General features: G+C 45.5%; 1 protein-coding gene across 1 annotated transcript in view; it reads left to right on the top strand.

The window, feature by feature from the left end:
- SLC6A17 (solute carrier family 6 member 17) overlaps positions 1 to 20,977 on the top strand; it is a 63,727-nt gene that overhangs the window by 2,625 nt on the left and 40,125 nt on the right. Inside the window, exon 2 of the mRNA XM_066598683.1 lies at positions 19,983 to 20,348. Coding sequence (XP_066454780.1) covers positions 20,066 to 20,348 — 283 coding nt within the window. The 5' untranslated portion in view covers positions 19,983 to 20,065. The remainder of the gene's footprint in view (positions 1 to 19,982; positions 20,349 to 20,977) is intronic.

Below are 20,977 nucleotides of genomic sequence, written 5' to 3'. Positions count from 1 at the left end.
TGCCGTAGCTGTCACAGCTGTGTCCGGAGCACAACATACTCCCTGTGCTTCCAATAGGGTTGGCGCCGGCCGCATTGCAGACAATGTGTGATAGCGCTCCTTTTTCTTAGCGCTGTGAGTGCGCACTGAAGGCATCGCAAATGAGAATGAAACCATTGAAAATCATTGGTTTAATTTTCCTGAGATTTCACTGACTCTCACAACGCAAGATCGCCGATCGGCAGTGTGAAGCCGGCCTAACCTGCGGAAATTCCACAATAAATCCGCAGGCTAGGGTTACATTACAGCGACGGTAGAGAAACTGCAACAACTCCTCAATGTCTTTGTTGTCCCTAGCAACCAATCACAGCGCAGCTTTCATTTTCCAAGAGCAGTCTATTAAATGAGCTCTGCGCTGTGGTTGGTTGCTACAGGCGACAAAGACCGTTTCATAAATCTGCCGGCCTCTATGGATGTCGCCGTGTGTGGAACAACCAACGGGGGAGGGAGCAATCTGATTCATTAAGGGCTTATTCCCACAAGGACTTTGTGCAGCGTATTGCGCACACAATTTTGCGCACTTAATGCGCAGTGACTACAAGCCATTGATTTTAGCGTATTTTGCGCACACATGTAGGCCGCTCTCACATGTGTTCAGAAAATGCCACTCAAAATCATGTCAGTTTACTGTGATTTTGAGTGGCATCTTGAAACGCGTTGTACAGCGCTTTTTAACACAGCCGATCATTGTGATGGGGGATGGGGTGTGTTAAAAACGCTGAAAAATAGAACAGACAGCAGTCAAAAATCGCAGTGTTACAAACATTCGAGCGCAGGTCTGAATAATCCCAGTAAGGTCAATGGGAGTACCGCGGTTGTGTGGCGCAGAACGCCGCGCTAATTGTGGTAAAAAGCAGTGTGTGTAAGTGTAGCCTAAGTAAGCAAAAAAAAAAAAAAAATACACGTTCTATTTTCGTGCGTATTGCAAGCGAACACAGTACACGTAAACTAACCATTAAAAATTAGTGGGAGCGTGCTTGTGTGTTCTTTCTCACCTGCCTATGTGCACAACAGGCATGTGCAAAAAGTCCAGTAAAACATACACAGGCAAAAACGCAACGCCCAGCGCGCAAATGTGCATCGCAAATGAGATTACATCCGTGTGAAGGAATTGTTCCGAAAGATGCAGGTTGATCTGCCGCAGATTCCTGCTCTGCAGACCGCAGCTTCAGACGAGGTTGGAATTAGTTGGCGCGGACATTTCTGCATCAGTGTTATGTTCCGCGCCTGCTAAAATCTGCACGCTTTCAATTCAAAACCGCAAGACTGAACTCCGCAGCAGACAAACTCTCTGCTGCAGGATTGTAGTTGCGGATTTCTCATATCAGCCTAAATTCCGCAGGACATTTCACGGAACGCATTCCCTAGTTAAAAACGGAAAAATTTGCACTAGTTGACAAAATCCGCATCCGCGCTGCCTTCTGCAGATGATTGTATGCCGTCTGGAAGTACCTGTAGGTCTCATTTTGCACTAGTTTTGTGTGATGCGAGACGCGCAAAACTTGTATGACTATGAAATCTAGTCTACTGCATGGACGCATTCACATGAGCCTTTTTTTTTCTCGCAGAGAGGCTGCAAAGAGACACAACTGCAGCACGTTCCATCTTTGTGCGTTTCTGCAGAACGTCTCACCCGTTGGTTTCCATGGGACCTGAAAAGACATCGCAGGGTGCTCCATGCTGTGCAGTGGGGTTTACCATTGAAGTTAACGGGAAACGCTTGCGATCCTCCAATGGGACATGCCTGAGGAGTGCAATTTCGCAGAAGTGATTTATTCAGAAACGCCTCATATCAGCGTGAAAAATGCATGAGTTTCTCAGCCCGATATGGTGCTCACCCGTGTAAATGCAGCCTAAGCCAGCGTCACGCGACCGGATTCCTATCGTGGAATGTGGCCGCCGTCCGCAGCAAATCGCATCATTGAAAGGCAGGAGCTTTTGCTTTTTCCTTCACACTCAGAGAAACAAATGTATTCCAAGAGCGGAGGAAAAGCTGCAGAATGCTCTGCCGCGGATGGCCTCCATTGAAGTCAACAAAGGCTGTCTGACCCGCAGCCCATATGCAATTAATTGTGGATGCCCGCATCATCGCCTAGCCATGGCGCGGGAAATACAAATATTTTTAAAAAAAATCTGTACTGTGCATGACTGCCTGCGAGCCTCCGCGATCATCCGCATTACAGATAATGCAGGTACGCGGGGTCGCTGGACGGGTTACAGCTGGATTCCGCTGCGGGATCCGGTTCACCCGTGTGTGCAGCCAGGCTTAGAGTCCGACCATCCAGCATCTGCTAGACCAGGAGAGCTGGCTGGAGAATACAAACACCGCGTCACACGGGAGATTCGCAGCGGATTTTCTGCATAGATTTTCCATGGAAGAAATTTTCCGCCTGCGGTCCGCAGCAGCGGAAAAACCTGCACTAAATCAGTGCAAAAATAGATCTTACAGTTGTACTTCTTACAACTTTTACCATCTACATCTGTAGCAAATCCACTTTAGCTATGGAGTTCCCGAAGAGATGTGGGTTTTTACTCATTGGTTTGAGCATAAAACCTGACATACAGAAATCATTACGTATTTTGATGCAGAACACACTGCAAGGGCTTTACCCACTAGCGTTTTTTAATGCTGCGGTATTGCTGCTTTTTTTAACTGCTAATATCAATGGGACTTTCTAATGTTAAAATCGCAAGTTTGCGCCTCTGCAATTTTTATGCGATTTTAACATTAGAAAGTCCCGTTGACCTTTTCAGTAAAACAAAATGCAGCGCTATCACAGTGTCAATAAAAAAACGCTAGTGGGTAAAAGCCCCAAGGATGGGTTCACACCGGGCAGATTTACCGCGGAAATCCCATCTGGAATTTCGTTGCGGCAAGTCCACCTGCGGCCGCTAATCCTGGGGTTAGCCAGCCATGTGGACGAGATTTGTCAAAAATCCCGTCCACAATGCTTTTAATCTAAGCGTGTAATGTTGATATGAAAATTTAATAAACATATTTTGAAAGCAAAATCTCGTCCACACAGGAGGGCCATACTGTTGCGGCAAAGCCGGCGCTGCAGAGCGGATTCCACGGCCGCAGCATGTCAATTATTTTTTTTCTGCGGTCGCACTTTCTTGTATGGAAGTGCCGGCCACGATGGAAAACATACGACCAAGCTGCTCCAAAACCTGCGGTAAAGTGCTGCAGGTTTTGAAACAGCGCTTTAGCGGAGGAAATCTTGCGGCTTTTTGCTGCAGCCAAACCTGGAGATTTCCGGCGGGAGTCCGCCCTGTGGGAACCCAGCCTAAAAGCGCATGAAGTCTGCAGGTGCAAATTTATTGTATAGAAAAACAAGAAATCCAGACTGCAGCCAAATCGCAGTGGAAAATCCGTAAACATATCCACTGCCACGTCTGCAACAGATCTGTAGTAGTAGTTGGAAATTTTCTTTGACTTTCTGCGTAGAAATGCTTGACAGCAATGACTCGCAGTTTTCACGGTCAGTCGGGCATAATTGACCCTGAAAGAACAAACTGCCACAAATCTTAAAATAAACCTAATTTGCTAGATATGTCTACAGAGTTGGGGCAGAGGGTGCCTGTAGGGGCATCTACGGAGAAAGGCGTGTATCCACTAAGTTAGTTGTTTTGTTTGTGAATTTTCATAATCTTGACAAAAGCCATGTTTTATAAATTTATGATTCTGAAAATGGCGATGTAGCATGGACTCCTGTAAATACATCTTATTTTAATCTCTGGACCAAATGTTAAAAATAAAATGTCAGCACTGTCCACCAAATCCTTTGGGATCAGTTGACCATCTAATGTGTATGGGGCCACCACAGATGCCAGGGAAAGTGAGAGTGGGCATATTGAGTTTCAGTATGCCCCATCATTTCTTCCCACAGCGGGTGAATTGCTGCCAGAAGTGTCTTGGATTCCCCCTCCTACTGATATCTGGGTGGAGTTGATTAAGTGACAGCTCTCTGATGTGTATGGGTCACTGGAGGCCGTCTGATCAGCGGCCCGTTCGCAATTGACATTGCAGACGGACTGTGGATTCCACAGGAAAGTAGGAGTTAAGAAAACAAACTACTGCACATGTGCACCAACGCTTCCACACACATTCGCAGAACAGAAAATAGAAGACGCGGACAGATACGCAGGGTCCTCCGGCACAGGCGGGTTCTGCTGCGGAGTCCCTGCTGCAATCTTCTCATCACGGGCTTCCATATCTACCAATTTGGCACCTGGCAAGATCGGTACCAGTGTGGTCCGATAAATCAACGGAAAATAAACATAAAATTTTACATAATACTAATACGAGGAACCATGACTAAGGCCTCATACCCGACCCGACCGTGGATATGAGGGCTTAGTCATGGTTCGTCTTATTAGTACTGTTATGTGACGTTTGTTTGTGTTCCTAGTGGTATTGAACGGGTCGCCCTGTTAGGGTCAGTACAGGTGAGGCTGCTCTCACATCTGCGTTAGGGTCAATTAAGGGTTTCCGTACCTGTGTCCCATTTTTGGAGCAGAGAAACTGAAATAAAATGGGGAAAAAAATTACCAGTTTTTTACCCATTGATTTGTTATTGGACCACATCGCTACCGATCTTCCAACCTAGTTACCAGGCTCCAAATTGGTAGATCTAGAATCCTGTGATCAGAAGAATGCTAGCAGTATGTATGAATAACGCGAAGCACTTCATGTTACAGCGAGACGCTTCTCATGAGAACTCACAAGAATTCTGTTTATTTGAAGACATTACAAGTTCTTATACAGAAAGGGAGAGGGCATTATCATACAAAGGTTATTATTGCCCCCCCCCCCCCCCCCCCCGAATCTTCAGGGACGAGCCAGCAGGTACTCGAAAAAGGCGATGCTCTCTCGAGTATATCGCCTTACCGAGTATGCTCGCTCATCTCTAATCATAAGGCTTCTTGACATCTGCTGACAAAACAGTCTCAAAGGTCTTAAGGCTCGCCTAGAAAAGGAAATAGTTGCGGTCAGGGTATTGTTATCTCATTATAGTCTTATTTCTGCTGACAAACTATGTCTTTATCTTAACATAGTTCAGTATTGCTGATCTTCTGTTGACTTCTTATCTTATGATCCTTGATTCTGGCACTACACAGTGTAGGTATAGTCTTCTATATAAGGTTCAATAGTCCAAATAAGATAAGAAATGCACACACTTATTGTAGCCTGAAACTTAAAGGGGTTGTCTCGCGAAAGCAAGTGGGGTTCAGCACTTCTGTATGGCCATATTAATGCACTTTGTAATGTACATCGTGCATTAAATATGAGCCATACAGAAGTTATTCACTTACCTGCTCCGTTGCTGGCGTCCCCGTCTCCATGGCTCCGTCTAATTTCGGGGTCTTCTTGCTTTTTTAGACGCGCTTGCGCAGAAGGGTCTTCTCCTTTTGGTCGGTCCGGGCACGAGCGGCGTTCTGGCTCCGCCCCTTCTACGCGTCATCGTGTAGCTCCGCCCCGTCACGTGTGCCGATTCCAGCCAATCAGGAGGCTGGAATCGGCAATGCACCGCACAGAGCCCACTGTGCACCATGGGAGAAGACCCGCGGTGTATCGTGGGTGAAGATCCCGGCGGCCATCTTGGAGAAGGAAGAAGTAGGAAGAAGGAAGAAGTCGCAGAGCGGGGATTCGGGTAAGTAATATTTTTTTTTTTATTTTAACACATCCCTTGGGTTTGTCCTGCGCCGAAAGGGGGGCCTATGCAAAAAAAAAAAAACAACCCGTTTCGGCGCGAGACAACCCCTTTAACAGTTTATGTGCCGTGACAGATTTCAGTGTGGTTTCCAAAAAAAGAGAAAGCAAACAAAAGGCTTCTGCTGGCTTCCATTCCTTCAGGTTTCCGTTTTGTGGATGAAAAAATAATGCTGCAGACTGCTATTTTTCCGTCAAAAAATGGAAACCTGACAGAATGGAAGCAAACATAAACCTTTATGTCCGCTTTCCGCTTTTTTTGAAACCCTATTAAAATGAATGAGTGGGAAAAAAAATATTTCCGCCGAGAGCAGAGAGACGGAAACTTTGAACTGACCTGAACGCAGGTGTGAGAGTAGCCTTACCTGAACTGACCCTAACACTGGACTGAGCCGTAACACAGGTGTAGCGCTTTTGGGCACGAGACTGGAGCCTAAGGTGTAATGGCTGCAGGTTCGGAGAGTAGTCGAGGTTTAGCCAGAAGTCAGCAACGGAAGGTTTCTGTTTGCAGAACAGAGGGAGGAGGCTGGTAGAGTAGTCAGAGAGGAAACCAGAAGTCAGTATCAGGAGATCTTGCAGGAATAGCAGAGGAGCAGGCAACGTGGAGCTTTTATAATGAGCCTAGTTAGGTTCAGGAGGCAGGAACTTGATAACCAGGATCATAGAACAAGGCTGATAGTAATGCAAAGGTACCTTTTGTGAAATTCCCCTGAGAGCCTTGGCGTATGTATGTTTTCTTCTGGCTACCACAAATTTTCCTCTGGCTTGTAACCCTGCCACTGCACCAGATACTGCAGCTTTCCTCCGTATCTTCGGGAGGAGGGAGAGGTGGTTGCTGTCTCCCCAGGAATGTATTTTCTTAGAATGGCTTCAGTAGGAACACATGAAAAACTGGGTGGATCTTTAGGCTACTGGGAAGCCTCAAGCGGAAAGCCATCTGGCTGACCTTCTCTAAAATTGGAAAAGGTCCAATAAACCTTTGCCTGAGTTTGGGAAAATAATACGTGGGTCTTCAAATTCCTGGTGGAAAGCCACACCTTCTCTCCAACTGGGAAAGGAGGAGCTGCTTGATGTCGGTCTGCCACTTCTTTGTAGGCCTCTTGAGTTTCCCGCAAAGCCACCTTTAATTCCTCTTGAATATCTACCTATATATGGTTGACCGTTGGGACAGGAGTGTTGACAGGAAGGCCAGGAATGAAGACTGGATGCGTCCCGTAGTTGGCATAGAACCGGCTCTGGGTGGTAGAACAATGATGGGCATTGTTATACGAGAACTCCGCTGTTGGTAAGTAATCCACCCAGTTGTCCTGAAAATAGGAGATGAAGCAGCGGAGATACTGCTCCAGAGTCTGGTTAGTTCTCTCGGTCTGGCCGTTGGATTGAGGATGAAAAGCAGAGGATAGACAGTAGTTTCCAGGGCTGTGCAGAGGTGTCTCCAGAACTTCGAGGTGAACTGAGCTTCACTGTCCAAGATGATATCAGGAATCCCATGTAGTCGGAAAACTTCCCCGATCATAAACTCCGTGGTGTGCTCGACGGTGAGTATTTTTTTGGGGGGGATAAAGTGAGCCATCTTCATGAGTCAGTCCACGATCACAAGACTGGTAGTCATTCCTTTTGAGGGGGGCAGATCCACTATAAAGTCCATTGATATAGATCCTCATGGCCTGGATGGGACTGGAAGAGGTTATGGGAAACTCAGAGGGCGAGCTTGTGGTGTCTTGTTCCATAATGAAATTAAACCTGGAGAAGAACAGGACCCATTGTGCTTGTTGTCTTGCAGATAACTTCTAGGCAGTACAGAAAAATTGCAAATTTTTATGGTCAGTAAGAACTGTTACTGTATGATGGGCTCCTTCCAAGAGGTGCCTCCATTCGGTGAAAGCCACGTTGATAGCTAGAAGTTTCTTGTTCCCGACATCATAGTTTCTCTGCGTGTGATAAGGTAGGAAAGAAATGCACAATTATGTAGTTGCTTCTTATCTCTGACTCGTTGTGAGAGAATAGTTTGCACTGCGGAGTTGAAAGTGTCCACTTCCACAACAAAAGGCAATTCTGGTTTTGGGTGGATCAGTACTGGTGCTGAAGTAAACTGAATCTGTAGTTTCTCCAAAGCGACTTGTACCTCTGGGGACCAGGAAAATGTGCATGCTTTCCTTGTGAGGGAGGTGATGGGAGAGATGACTTTTGAGAAGTCCTTGATAAATCTTCTGTAGAAGTTTGTGAAACCAATGAGGTAATGTACTTCCTTCAAAGTTCTTCGGATGGGCAATCCAGAATGGCTTTTACCTTGTTGGGGTCCATACATAAGCCATCTGGGGCGATACTGTTTGCCAGAAATTGCATTTGGGTCTGTTTAAACTCACACTTCTCTAGTTTGATGTGGAAGTTATATATTTGGAGTCGTTCAAAGACCACCAGAACATACTTGCGATGTTCCTGCAAATTGTCAGAGAAGATGAGGATGTTGTCGAGATATGCCACTGTGGATTGATCCACAGGTCTCTAAATACATAATTGAAAAGTTCTGGAAGGTAGTGGTAGCATTGCGTAGACTGAACAGCATCACTAGAGATTGGAAGTGCCCATATCTCGTTCTGAAAGCCATCTTCCATTCATTTCCAGGGTGGATCCGTACCAAATTATATGCTCCTCTAAGGTCCAGTTTATTAAAGTCTTTGGCTGCCCAAAGCCTTTCCAGCAGTTCTGAGATTAACGGGAAAGGATTAATACTAATCTTGTTTAGTTCCTGGTAATCGATGCACGGTCGAAGAGTAGAATCTTTCTTTTCATCAAAGAAAATGCGTGCTCCCGCTGGGGAGGGCCGAATTAATGCCTTTCTCTAGACTTGCATCCAAATGTTCCCCAAGGGCTTTAAACTCTGGTTCTAAGGGGTTTAGATATTCTCAAATAAAATAGAAGATTTGGGGAACAGCTAAATAGGACAGTCAGACAGCCTATTAGGTGGTAGCTAGTCAGATTTCTTCTTGTTGCAGACATGCCTGAACATCTGGTATTAAAGTGGTAATTTTTCAAAGTTCTGTTGACCATCCTTGAGGTCTTGCACTGGTTTGGGGGCGGATGGTGCTATCTGGCATTTTTGTGTACCAAATTCTGAAGGGAAGGCAATGGTCCTTGATTTACAGTTGATAAAGGAATTATGGGTAGAGAACTAGGAATCCCGAGACTCACTGGAAATTTAGGGGACAAGATGAGCTGGAAGCTGACCGTTTCTTGATGGTCAGGTTTCATGCAGAGCTCCAGTTTGACTTTCTCCTGTGTGACTGGTTCTGAGGATAAGGGTAACCCATCCACGATTACCATATCAATCGGCATGTGCTTAAGTCTGGTTACAACATTTTTGTCACAAGTGAATCTTAAGTCTGTGAAGTTTCCTCCCGCTTCTAAATCCAACATTGCTGAGCAATGCGTCTTCTGATTTACCCGTTAAGATTTTTGTTGGGAGGACAAAATGGTGCAGTGAGGGAAGGGTTTTCACACTGTCTTGAACTACTGGTGCAAAGGTGTGTTTGGTGGCATCCCCTTGTTTTGTGATGGCTGGATTGGTCGTGGTCTTGGCGTTCCTCTCTTGTATTTGATAAGTTTTTGGTGTACAAGAAGACAGTAAATCCATTCTCCTGGTGGCCATAAAACTAGCTAATGACAGTTTGAGGTTTAGTGACCCCTGTGGTGTGGAATTGACACCTTGGATGGTTCACGCAGATCTCCTGGTGCCGGACTCGCATCAGAAGGGAATCTTTTAATAAAGGATATTTGGGCGTATGAAGGTTCTATCCCAATATGAATCATTTTCAGAATGAGGCTGGCCAGCCGAACAAAATGCATCTACACGCATTGAGGTCCAAGGCCCAGGACCACATATCTGGGAAAAAATATATCTGAACATACCAGTGTGTGAGCTCCATGCATAAATAAAATCCTGATTAAAAATAGGCCAGGCCTATATTCCCGACCCGAGAACCTCTCGCCGAGATAGGACTGAAAATAGGGAGTTATGATTTCCTGCAAATCCAACCCTCCCTTCCCTGTGTGACCTCAATGGGGGCGGGGAGGTGTGTACTGAGGGATCCTTTATAATGTGGGACCCCACACGGGCCCCAAATTGTCAATCCACAGGGGGGAGGGGGGCTGCATATTATGGACTGTTCCTCAGTTTCTGTAACCCTGCCAAGAAGACATTGGACCGAAATCCAAATTTGGTAACTTTCTTTTATTTTATTCCCGTTTATTTTAAAGTACTGTGTGCTTGTGTATTCTGAGAGGCCTAATTGAGGTTCTTTCTTTCAATGCCTTTCTGTGAAGTATGTACCTGGCATTGCACCCAGGGGGACTCTTTGATAGAAATATGGTTCTTCCACAAACCGATAAACAATATCAGATTTCTAGCTTGCAACATCTCAGTAGTTTTCTGTCTTTAACCTCCATGGAGGCTACCTTAACCGAATATGCCTCTGTTTGCGCCATAACTTAGTTCTTGACTATTATACTATGGATACAGGTTGTCTGAGGGATACTGATCCATTAGAGGCCCTAAATAATATTGAGCATATAGATGTATGAATTGACTTACAGGTCTCTACTCCTATCTTGTGAGACTAATATCGGAAGTAGCAGGTGAATGACTATAGAGCTAACACTGATGGAGAAGTATGTCAGTGCGGTTGCTTTATGTGATTACATCTAGCAGTCAGCCTCCACTTTGTTCCTATGGAAACACCAAAATACACGGTGTCTGTCCTAGGCCACGTGATCGGGATCACATGACTCCGGGTCATTTGATCGCATACAATACGTCGGAAACACACGACAACGCCTTCATGCTACGCTATCGGGTGACCACCTGGCGATAGGAAATAAACACAGTGGCTGATGTGGAAAGAGCATGTAAGCGATCCACGTTGTTATTGGACCTGCTAGCCATCCTCATCTGGTAGGGTAAAGCAAAGTCTGCATAATGTTACAGTATGACGCAAAGTCAGGCCCCTGATCTCCCTGGATTGCAGTTTTATTGTGGGATCCACTGGAGGGTTAACTGACTTCCTGTGGGCGGCGTCTGCATTAATGATGCTCACTGATAGGCTAGCTGTAGTCAGACTCCCAAATGGGCCGTATCCGATGCGGCTTTATAAGGAAGCCCTGTATACACAGTGAATCAGATGTCTCCAGCCTACCATCAAGGCTGGAGGCTATGCCAGATTCTCTCTTTTTTATTGTTTTGCGTCATACTTCTCAGATAGGGTTAGGCACTGAGAATACTGAGAGATCGTTCACAAGTATAGAACTAGTAACCTTCCTTTCTATAGTACACTGAGAAAAGAATCTAGGTAAGGGACATTGTTCTCTGTGAGATGTACCTACTTAGACATCTCCTTGGCACTACTACATTGAGGATTTTTTAGTGCACCATCAAAGTAATTATCAGTCAGGGTCAACAAATATGTGCCCTCTATAGGTACTTTTAAATAGAAGGTTTATTATAGTTTGGGTTCCAGAAGAGCTGTTTGAATCGACAGAAACGCGTCAAACTAGTCTATGAACCTGTATAAATTAAGAACCAGCCTATGTTTCTTTATACACCATTGAACACTACAATAACTATTGACTGCATCAACTTAATTGTTGGATAGCTATCTAGAGACATTTCTCTCTATCATGAAAGACATGAATGCCTGCTAAATCCAGCACATTTTTTGGCGTGGGTCAGTTGACACTAAAAAAGTAAAATGCTTTATGTTCCAACATGAGCTATTAGTAGTGTTGGACAGCAAAAGAGAGCGTAAAATGCTTGATCTGGATTAGGCTGTATGCCTAATGATTGGGATGCAGTTGTGACATCTAGTCTGGCATCTATATATTGCCATTCTATTTGGAGAACAAACCCCAGATATACCGTTTACCCCAGAGGGGGATTCCATGTACCAGTGCTAATACCACCTGCACACTTACTATATGGTTGTAACAGGTCCCTAGAACAATTGATATTTTCTGAGGGTATCAACTAAGAGGTTGGGAGGCGATATTACATTAACCCACCCATTTACCCCATAACTACCTCAATAGGGAACAGGGTAGAAGTTTTCTACCCTATAAATTTAATGGTCTGATCTGGTGGTCCTAATAAGCCACTAGGATCAGATGCAAGGTGGTGGGAATATTCACACACTTATTCCATATGTTTGGAAGCTGAATTTTATAGAATTAAATTAAAGGTTACGTTTTCGGAATCTCTTCAGTGACAGGATAGATATGCCCACTTTGGCCATGTATGTTTTATGCTGTATTTCACAACGAGCAGGCTCAGAAGTATGCTTTTTTTCACTAGTTTGTGCTGACTGTTTGGGACAGAAAACAACTTTCTTTAGACAAAAAGGTTGTGTTGACAAGCATGGTGAAAAGCTCTCTTCGCTGGTGGCTGTCAGAAACCAATTTAGCGAGAGGAGTAGAATGGTTCCTGAATCCAGTAATACAAATCACGATGGACACCATTATTCTGGGTTGGGGGGCCCAAGTAGGGGAGGCTTACTTCCAGGGAACCTGGTCACAGGTGGTCAGGAAGCGTTCATCAAATTTCAGGGAGCTTCTGGCAGTCTGGTAAACCCTTCAGATATCCAGAATTCTGACACCAGAAAAGCATTTAAAGTCCTTTTCGGGCAATGTCACGGCCGTGGCTTATGTGCGACCTCAGAGAGGAACCAGTCAGGTTTTGTTGCAGAGCATAGGTCAAAATTTTTTTCATTGGGCGGAATGTCATGTTCAGTCAATATCGGCGACCCACTTAAGGGGAGTTCAAAATGTCACCACGGATTTTCTCAGCCGTCGACGTTTGGACCAGGGGAATGGTCACTTTCCAAACAGGTGTTCCATGATTTGGTACTCAAATGGGGGGTCCTCCGTTTGAGCCAATAGGTTCCATCTTTATTAGGTTTCTGACTTGGAAAACCGTTTTCGTGGTAGCCATCACTACAGCGCGTAGAGTTGGTAAGTTACAGGCATTATCAATTCGAATGCCTTTCTTTAAAGATACGAGTAATAAAATAGTGTTCAGATTAGACCCCTCGTTCTCACCCAAAGTAGTGTCTCATTTTCACAGATCTCAGAAGATAATTATTCCCTCGTTCTGTGATGAACCCAGGAATGATGGGGAACATTTGTATCATTGCCTGGATGTTAGAAGGGCAGTTCTGCAGTATATCAGCTCTACGAGGCAGTGGAGGAGAGATAAAAACTTGTTTTTGCAGTTCCTGGGGATTAATAGAGGTAAAAAGGTGGCTAAGAGATCTATAGATAGGTGGATCCGAGCTGCCATCACAGAGGCCTATAAGGTGTTAAACAAACCAGCCTCAGAGTGTCTTAAATCTCACTCCACTAGAGCACTGTCTGTTTCTTGGGCAGAGCAGACTTCTGCTTCAATAAGCCAAATATGCAGGGCTGCTGTGTGGAAACAACCACATACATTTATCAAACATTATAGGTTGGATGTTCGGGCAACTGAGGACTTAGCCTTTGGATGCAAAGTTCTGTATGCGGTAGTCCCGCCCTAAATTTCGTTTCACTGGTATGTTTCAGCTGGTGCTGTCGTGGAGACGATAGGGAAAGTTAGATTAGATTTACCGATAATCCTTCTTTCGGGAAGTCTCCACAACAGCACCCGTATATTCCCACCCGTTTGTTTTGTTCCGTTTTTTTCTTTTGGGATAGGTTTCTTTTTTATCAAATTAAAGGAGAACAATTTAAGTTTAGGAATACAATTCTACCGCCTAACAGGTTTCTTTATAAATACTGAGGAAGGTGTGTAGATGGGGGTGGGGCTTTAAACCTCTCAGCATGTTCCTGTCCTATCAGGGGAAGATAATCTCAGCTGGTGCTGTCGTGGAGACTTCCCGGAAAAAGGATTACCGGCAAATCTAATCCAACATCTGAAGCGCAGCAGCATTCGAGCAGCGTGAGCCTGGTGACAGGTCCTCTTCAATTCTGTGCCTATACTAGGGATTCGAAGTTTTGTTTTATAACAAATGTTCAGATTACGTTTACGCTAGTAATTTTCTGTCCAAATTTTCAGCCGATTCTGCAGTGGGAAATCTGTCCAATTTTGTTATAGATTTGCTTGCGGATTTGCTGCTGTGGATCAGGACCAAGAAAAAGGATATTGCTGTTCTCAATCTGTTTGCCGCTCTATACAAAGTCTTGCCTGTACCACGCTGGTGTCTTGGGGCTTCCAATGATGACACTCTAAACCGTGTGTTTATAGCGTAGCGGCTACCTGTCCATGCGACACGTAATCACTGGTAGCCAGCACACCACCACTGATGGAGGTGCATGCGAGTCTCTTCTATCCGCAGCTCCACCGGTAATCCACTGAAAATCCACAACAATTTGGATTAGTTGCGGTTTTTGACTTCACTGATGAACTTGGTGGGGAAAAGCACAACAAATTCCCAGAATAAATTGACATGCTGCTATTTAACATCTGGGCCACAGGTCAATTTATGCTCCGAATTTTTTACACAGATGAGATTTCTGTAAATTCAATCGACTTTGCCTCAATTGTAATCCGCTGCATATTTTCCACTGTAGTTTTCATTTATATCATTTGGGCTACATACATCTTTTTTTGAACACTTTTTATTCCCATTTTTTCGAGAGCTGGGCTAATAAAAAGAAACCCCCTGCAATCTTTGTATCCTGTGCTCTTGTTTTTCACAGCACGCACTGTGCAGAATAAATAGTGCAATATTATTATAGTACAGATTTTTTTGAACACGACGGTACCAAATATAAGGGGCTTTTATTTCCATTTCTTTGGTGGAATAAGGGTTTTGTTTTGAGCATTTAAATTTGTTTTACGGTTTTAAAAACTTTATTAAACCTTTAGGTCACTCTAACACTTGCGCTTTTTACTGTGATTATATAACGCTCTCATTGATTTCAGTGGGGCCTCGCAGATATGACCCACAACTTTTAAGCACTGTCTGCTCTATTTTGTCACGTTTTTGCGCTTTTTAACGCACCTCGTCACCCATCACAATGATGGGGCGCATCAAACATCGCTGCAAAAACATCCTGATCTACATTTTTGAGAGTTTTCTTATGTACATTTTATTCAGCCCCAGACTTGAACTTATGACCACTTGATTGCTTGTACTATATACTGCAATATTTCACTTTTGCATTATAAAGCGATTTTCAATGTTGCCTATTAAACCCTGCCACAAGTAAATACTCGTCAAAAGCTGATTTGAGCTGAAATGTTGTATTTGTTCACATGTGGTAAATTAGCTTTTGCTCCGGGCCTCCAATGCCTAGTGAGAAGTACACCTCTGCTTACTACAGTGTAATGTCTGCCATGCTGCTGCGGCACATCATAGTATAAGACATCCCATTACTATGAGGGGGAATCAGCCGGTCAGCTCTTAAGGCCCATTTAGATAGGACGAGTGTTGGGCAAACTATGTCCGACACTCGTCCCCGCAAATACTCGCTCTCCTGCTGCTGCATGGGAGCTAGTATCGCTGGCTCACAGCGGGGCGGCAGGAGGAGATTTATCTCTTTGCGCTCCCCCGCCCCTCTCCATTGACTTAACATAGCGGCCATTCAGTACTGAGCGGCTGCTATTTACACTGAATGATCAGCTCATCGTCCATCGTTTAGGCCTCCTTGACACGGGCGACATGGCATCGCCGTGAGAAGATCAGAGCAATATCGCATCGCTAGTCCGTGTGATATCGCTGCGTCTTCTCGCAGCAATACCGCGATTTTGTAGCACTACATGTGAGGATTAGGGGGGGGGGGGGGGGGGCTTGAAATATAAGCCCTACCCTGAAAATATACCAAGTGAAGAAGCAAAAAGGAAGAATATTGTGCTCACCACCATCTTCTTATCTAGAGGCAGCTTCACCACACAGTCCTCAACGGCAATCCTCATGAGATAATTCCAAAAACTGAAAAAATGCTGCTTGTGTATGAAGTTAAAGGGGTTGTCCCGAGAAAGCAAGTGGGGTTCAGCACTTCTGTATGGCCATATTAATGCACTTTGTAATATACATCGTGCATTAAATATGAGCCATACAGAAGTTATTCACTCACTTGTCTCCGTCCTCGCGCTGTCTCTGCGTCCCCGTCGCCATAGTTCCATCTAATTTCTTCCTCAGCAGTCTGTTTTAGACGCGCTTGCGCAGTCTGTACTCTCCCCGCTGTGAAAGAGCCGCTCCAGCGTGCCCGCGCGATACAGCTCGTCTGTGTGGTCAAGAGAAGGGAGAAACAGCTGTTTGCTGTATTCTCCGGCAGATTCCACCTCCCACTGTGATGCGTTCTGCCGAACAGCCAATGGGGTGGCTGGATCGGGGGTTTCATTCATTACAAGTGCACGCCTCCACCGATGACGTCAGTCACCTGCTCACGTGACCGGCGTCTCGGGAGCGCGCATGAAAGCCTCCTGGAAGCGCGGTGCACCGTGGAACGCACCCTGGGACATCACAGGCGCCATCTTAGATGAAGAACTTTATAAGTTATTATTTCTTCTAAACAGTAAGTAGGAAGCGGTTTATAACCGCTTTAAAGGGCTGCTTTATGCTGGGGGGTGACGGGGAATGGGCTAATTGAAAATTTTGAGGTTTTGGCTCGGGACAACCCCTTTAAACCTTTATTCTTTTAGTGTCAACACATCAGAGTCAAGTTAAAAGGATGCGTTTCAGTCCACAGTGAACCTTGGTCACCTGAAAATATATCGCAAATGCTGAATTTTTTTTTTTTTTAAAAGCATACATTACCTAGAAACGCTGTCTGTGGCTCCGCGGCAGCTTCTTCCCGGGTCCCCAGCACTTGTCGTCTTCACAGTCAGCACTCGATGAATGGCTGTGATTGGTTCATTGAGCACTGGCTGTGATTGTCTAAGCATCCGCCATCGCAGCCAGAACTTCCAGGAGGCGGGGATTTTTCAATTTCCGGCCAGAAGAGATGAAGGAGAATGGTGCCGGGGATCTGGGGAGAGGAGGTATTATTGTATCTTGATGCCACCAGGAAGTACTGGTGGAGACCAGACTGACTGCCTGGTGACGCCCCCTGAAGCTGATTGGCTGGAGAGAAGGCTCGGCTGCAGGTCCTGGCAGGTCACTAGAATGATCTCGTCCCCTGTTAATAGTGCTTTCGGCTCCTGCACTTTGGTCCCCGGCCCTCTAATCTCAGCTCCTGCTGTTTCGTGCCCACTGCTGTGTTCCCCGCTGCTGCTCTTTATTCCCCGGCCCTGTGCTCCCTGCTCCAGCTGTGTAGCTCACCGGCCGTTCGGCACTGCTGCTGCTCCTGATGTCTGCTGACAGCCCACGCGACATCTTCCGGCTCCCTGGCCCTTACGTCTGCTTGGCGCTGCTGCTGTGTATTTGGCGGCCCTTCGCCGCTGCTGCTTTAGATCCCCGCTGAGCCTCTCCGTTCTCGCCTGTGCGGCGGCGGCACGGGAGCTAGTATTAGTCTGCGCGGGGACGAGTGACGGGCATCATTTGCCCGACACACTCGTCCTGTCTAAATGGGCCTTCAGGATTTTACTGCCTAATTCTGCTCCTGACCTCTTAGTGTAGTGTCAAAATCACAACCCTGTATTTAAGGGGAATGTGTCATGAGAAATGACCTGTTGGTTGAAGCAAGTCTATGTTAAACATACTCCTACAATTTTTGGTGATTTAAAAAAATAAATAAAAAATAATAATAATATTTCCATGTCTTTATATAGGTTTACAAAAACATAAATCTTGCAGTTTTCATTCTGGTCACCAGATGTGATAGTAGGTTGACACTTATTGTTTTGTATAGCAACCCACATGGACCATAAAACTAGTCTCGAAACAACTCATTGACTGCTAGCAGAGGGTGCTCCGCAGAGGTCTTTCTGCAAGGCAGGGCTGTCAAACTCATTTTCACTGAGGGCCACATCAGCATTATGGCTGCCTTCAAAGGGCCGATTTCTTATTGTAAGACTGTATATTAAGGGCTTGTTCACACCAGTGTATTTGCGTACCATATTATGTGCACAATTCGCAGTGAATAGAGTTGATGTCAGTTGGTTCATTCACATGAGCATACCGTATATACTCGAGTATTAGCCGACTCGAGTATAAGACTAGCTATACTCGAGTATATACTAGGTAAAGAAAAAATGCAATATTCACCTCCCAGCCGGCGTCTGTGTCCCCGGTGCGATGGTCTCCCAGGTGGTGCGGCAAGCTGCTTGAGAATTCTCCCCGCTGTCAACTCCCTGCTCGGCTTTGAATTCCCCCGCGGTCAGCACTGTAAACTCTGTAATTGGATTAAGCACCAGCCAATCACAGCCGGCGCTCGATAAACCAATCACAGCCATTCAGTGATGTCATCCACTGAATGGCTGGGAAGGATCGAGCGCCGGCCGTGATTGCCTGGCACTCGATCCAATCACAGCGCTTACCTACACAGCGCTGACGGCGGGGGAATTCAAAGCCGAGCAGGAAGATGACAGCGGTGAGAATTCTCAAGCAGCTTGCTGCACCGCCGGGTAGACCATCGCGCCGGGGACACAGACTGAGGCTGGGAGGGGAGTAGTGCAGGTTTTTTTTTGTTTTTTTTTACCTCACTCAAGTATATGCCGAGGGGGGGCTTTTTCAGCATAAAAAAATGTGCTGAAAAACTAGGCTTATACTCTAGTGTATATATGGTATTTTTTCACGCAATATCTGATTGTGGGAAATATGGGGCATGACCTATTGAAGCGAATGGGCCAGTGCAAAAAAGTAGTGACTACACAGTAAACCCTCACACACAAACACATCAGAGTGGCTGAAACACTGCGTGTTTGCATGACCGAAATATGCTCACTCCCCGTGTGAACGAGTGCTCCTAGTGACCACTACAGTTATGACTTTTTAACGTTTTTCAAAATATTAATTTTCCTGATGATGCATTTAAAGAACTTTTGCCAATATGTTAGTTTTCCGGTGTTATTTTCTTTTAGTCATGTAAAAACCTCCTGCACCCAATATCATTTCATTTTTGCCGTATACAGCAAATAACAAATAATAGGAGTTTATAAGTTGTAAAACATAATAAAGAAATGAAGCCTATCCACTAGGAAAGGGTTAATGCAAGCTTGAATACAAGAATTTCTGTCAGCAAGGTTAGGTCATGTGCAAAGTTTAAATAACGAGTCACAGAGGATGGATTAGTGCTGTATAGTGATGCTCTAAATTCGGTTTATTTAAAAAAGGTTTAAATATTGTTAGCATCGTCATTTCTCGTGTCTAATGGTATGCATTTTATTTTCAGATTTCATGCTTCAGGCTAAAACAACATCTCGTTAGGTGTAGAGGTGTTTTTTACAATTTAACACAATGAAAATGGTTTTTGAGAATTATATGCTAAAAGTCATCGTTTTCCACCACAGACTTTCAAATTTCAAAAAAGTCATAACCCTAGTGACCACAGTAGTAATCGTGTCCCCTATAGTACTCCCTATTGGCGGGGCAGCATCCCTACCCAGATGCAGCACTCCACTCACCCAGTCTCGAAGTCCAGCAGCTGCAGCGCAGTCTGTGACCGCTGACCTCTCCCGTCGGTGTCTGCGCTGTGCAGTTCCAGCTCCCGGTACTAGTAATTGTGTCAAGTGGATAGTCTGGTCTTCACCACTCGTTGTGAATAGGTGTCAAAATGGTAGTCAGGTCCAGCATGGAGAGTCAGCGGTGTTGACTGCCTACTTGACACATTGCCAGCACTGGGAATTGGACCTTAAGAAGAGCCCGTACGGGTAAAGGATGGTGAGTATGGGGGGAAAAAACTGAAATCCAGTTAGCAGAGCCACAGATGCCGAGCCTTGCAGGTAGTTGTCTTGCTGCCGGCATGTTACAGACTGCTATGTACAGCATATTTTAATCTGTTAAGGGGATCCAACCTACAGAGTAGTAGATCCGGCTGCAGCCCAGGGGTGAATCACCGAGGAAGACGGGGAATTTTGAGTTTTCCACGAAGTCCTACATTATATAACTTCACTTCTGCAGCTGTTGAGGGTAAAATTCTGTGCATCTTGGTATTTGGTATTGGGATATTACTAAATAGCAGAGAACGGTACACGACAATGTATGTAGGTGTCATCATTTAGAACAACTCTCGTAATTTGCTAGGACAAAATTGAATTTTTTTAACGCAAATTTTATTATCTACAGATTCTGTCTAACAACTAACTTTGTGGTCTTCTCAGGTGATTGTTGCATGGAAGCCAGTAAATAACTCCTGGACTCCCTCTGTGCTTCCCTCAGTCTTCTGGCACCGCCACGTCTCCAAATGCCGAAGAGCAGTAAAGTGACCCAGCGAGAGCACAGCAACCAGCATGTTACCGAATCCGTCGCCGACTTATTGGCCCACGAGGAACCGATAGATCATAAAGCGAGCACGCTGAATGTGTCTGCTGAGGAGAGCAGAGCAAAACAGCTGGAAGATAATTCGGAAGTAGAAGACCGACCGGCCTGGAACAGCAAGTTACAGTACATATTGGCCCAAATCGGATATTCTGTGGGCTTGGGCAATGTTTGGCGATTTCCCTATCTGTGCCAGAAAAATGGAGGAGGTGAGTGCAGGCGACCGAAAGACTGTGGGGCGTTTGTGTAGACAAACACAAAATCTCTAATTTGTCTCAATTTCCTGTTCTTGTAGTCCATATACACCGACCAGTCATAACATTAAAGGGTTCTGTCAGTAAAAAAAATGTATACTAACCTGCATCCTGCCCTGCATCCCTGTAAAGTGTAACCTGTAAAAAGAAAAGAGTGGGGAAAAAAAAACTAACTCACCTAATCCCGTTGTGGTTCTTCCCTCCGCTATTTAGGTGCTACGTCAGGGGTCATCTTCTAGCGGCTCCTGTGCGCGCATGTGTGCTCCTGCCGTCCTGGCTGCGTCTGACCTCTGCCGTCCACGGAGAGTTGACGGCAAGTGCACATGTGTGCCGGGAAGGGGGACACGTGCACTGGCCGTCGACTTTCCGAGGAGTAGTGCCCCCTTACGCCCCCATCAGGAGTAGTGCCCCCTGCTGCAGTCCTTCCTCCCTTCTGGGCAGCACTGCAGCCGTGTACCATCTAGCATGTGATCGTGCTAACTAAGGGGAGGAAGGAGCAGCAGGGGAGAGTGAAAGAGGTGAGTATATTTTGGGGGAGTTTTCCTATAGTTTTCCCGCTAAGTACCTGCAATTTCAGTGGGCCC

This window comes from Eleutherodactylus coqui, chromosome 4 (genome assembly GCF_035609145.1).
Source record: "Eleutherodactylus coqui strain aEleCoq1 chromosome 4, aEleCoq1.hap1, whole genome shotgun sequence".
In the NCBI taxonomy this organism is placed as follows: Eukaryota; Metazoa; Chordata; class Amphibia; order Anura; family Eleutherodactylidae; genus Eleutherodactylus; species Eleutherodactylus coqui.
The sequence above is the reverse complement of the archived record's forward strand: the minus strand, read 5'-3'. Positions and strand labels throughout refer to the sequence as shown.